This window comes from Propithecus coquereli, unplaced genomic scaffold, assembly GCF_000956105.1.
Source record: "Propithecus coquereli isolate 6110/MARCELLA unplaced genomic scaffold, Pcoq_1.0 Scaffold289, whole genome shotgun sequence".
NCBI lineage: Eukaryota > Metazoa > Chordata > Mammalia > Primates > Indriidae > Propithecus > Propithecus coquereli.
The window spans coordinates 343,162-345,749 of NW_012148496.1; the positions used below are offsets into that span (position 1 = coordinate 343,162).

At 35.3% G+C, this 2,588-nt stretch overlaps 1 protein-coding gene across 1 annotated transcript in view; it reads left to right on the forward strand.

Annotated features, from left to right (window-relative positions):
* Nucleotides 1-1,148, forward strand: part of PSMA5 (proteasome (prosome, macropain) subunit, alpha type, 5) — a 33,495-nt gene extending 32,347 nt beyond the window's left edge. Inside the window, exon 5 of the mRNA XM_012648494.1 lies at nt 906-1,148. Coding sequence (XP_012503948.1) covers nt 906-983 — 78 coding nt within the window. The 3' untranslated portion in view covers nt 984-1,148. The remainder of the gene's footprint in view (nt 1-905) is intronic.
* The last annotated feature ends 1,440 nt before the right edge of the window (nt 1,149-2,588 follow it).

The following is a 2,588-nucleotide window of genomic DNA, read 5'->3' on the forward strand; positions in this document are numbered from 1 at the left end:
TATATGAATGAGAAAATGACATTTAAAACAAATTAAGCACAAGCTTTTGAGGCAAATGTGAAGTGGCACCTATTCCTCTATATTGCCCCAAAACGTGGGACTATGTGATCAGTGGAGATGATGGAAAACCTAGTAGTTTTAGTTAAATTCTAAATTAACCATCTTCAGACCCTAGTTTTTATCGCATAAATAGATTATAATCTGGACTGCTGGTTATTACTGATATCTTAAGTCACAACTGATTTCCTATGCCAATATTAATGGAATCTTTTCATGGCCATTCCTTTTAAAAAGACAAAACAAACTTTTTTAAGTTGCTAGCTACATGGACAATTTTAGAGAAAATACCTAACAATGATAGTTAGCACTTATTTGGTGTATTATGTTCTAGGCACTCTTCTAAGCACTTTACATATATTAACATTTAATCCTTACAACTACTCTATGAGTTAGGTATTATTATCCCCATTTTACAGATGAGGGAATAAGGCACAGTGGCCAAGTAACCTGAGGTCACACACACAAGCTCAACTTTTAAGTATATAAATGTGCCTTAAATATATTTCCAAAGGACTCTTTAACAAAGTACTGACTCCTTATACTTTGCTGCTGCTTATGTGATCCTGGTTGAAGTAATTTTAAGAAGTAACAATGATGCCATGCATTTGGTTAACTATTACTGGTGAGTTAACCTCAAATAGAAAATTTGATCAATAAGCATTTTTATTTTAGAGCCAGAGAACTATTTTAGGAACCTACTGCCTGGAAAGGATATCCTTGGGACAGCAGATCCCTTAGTTCCTAATGAACAGCTGCATCACCGGCACAGCCTCTCCTGACCGTGCTAGGGCCATCAGCAGGGTAATTGAGCCCAGCTTATTAACCCTTCTCTGCTTTCTTTCCAGCTAGCCACAGTACAGCCTGGCCAGAATTTCCACATGTTCACAAAGGAAGAACTTGAAGAGGTTATCAAGGACATTTAAGGAAGTGTGATCCTCAGAACTTCTCTGGGACGATTTCAGTTCTCTTAATTGCCTGTAAATTTTATTTCCAGCTCCTGTTTCTTGGAAAATCTCCAATGTATGTGCATTTTTTTATGATGTCTGTACATATAAAGGCAGTTCTGAAATAAAGAAAATTTTGAAATATTTGTTAATAGATGTCTGTTCTCTTACAGTGCAGTCTTTTGTTTGAAATGCATATGTTAGCAGGCCAAAAGGATATGGTATTAATATCCCTATCCCATGAAAGCATCTATTCTAAAACTGTTTTAGTGACTCTCCATAACAGAATCACTGTATCCGTGAATCCTTTGATGTTGGTAAATGAACTCAAACTAGCTCAGCTCCTCCCAGTGGTTATAGATGTTAATATCACTATAAATCCATTTCAATCCTATAGTTTCTCTTGAGTAAATATGTATTTTTGCTGCTTTCCTTATATGAAAGAGATGCTACTAATTGATAATCAAAAGAACATGTTTTGAGGTCCTCCCCAAAACACTGATGGGTTGGAGTACGCCATCTACAATGTTGTACCAGTTCTTCAGTCTTCATAGACAATTTGGAAAGAGATTTCCCTTTTTGTGAAGTTAAGGACTATAAAAGAATTAAATTCATGATCTTGGCCTCAGTGGCAATTAATAACAAGGCTTAGCCATATCAGTAAGAAAGAAATATAAAATTGAGAATTAAGTTTACAGTAGACTTTGAAACGTATTACGAACATCCCCCATGAGAGCTGCCATCAAATGTTTGGTTGAGATTGTTTAACTAATCATTCTACCTGAGCCTCAAAAATGACCACAGGAAATAGGTATCATCATCACTACTTAACAGATGAAGAATCTAAGGCTGAGTGCCCACGGATACAGAAAGTAAGTTACTGGCACTTGAACAGCTTAGATTTTCTTGTTTCAAATCACCAGCTCTTGAGTAATAGGGAAATCTGGAGATCTGAAATATACTTGCACTATCCACAACATCATTAATTGTAATTCACTAATAAGGACCCCAGAACTACTTGCTGGGCTCTGTATTGTCTTTATTAATACGTGTAGGAAGTTGTACTCTATGATGTTAAAGTAAATCATGACTTTGAGTAGGCTGAATTCATATTAAATTTATATTGTCATTCAGCAAAAATCAACTGTGCTTATATACATTTGGAAACTGCAATGACAAAGCATTTGTAAGAAAGGAATTTTGCCCTAGATGTAATACATATAAGGAAAGTAGAAAACTAGAGTGTGTTGTTACCAATGTTCCAGAGAACTTTCCTAGTGATTTTTAACCCTGCTATTAAATACAACATGTTCATCAGATTTGTTTCTCTCATGATCACTTTGTTTTATTAAATCCAAATAGAAAATACCAATGACAATCCTACCTCAACTTCTGTTTATTCATTTAACAAATTTATTGAGCACCTACCTAACTATATGCCAAGCAATGCATTAGGCATTAGGGATAGAGCTGTGAAAATGCTAGATACGGTCTGTGCTTCTATGAAACTTAGATCCAGTGGGGAGAACCAGACAAACAATATTACCTTTTAACTCTGTAGGTTAATGCAGAAATAGACAAAGC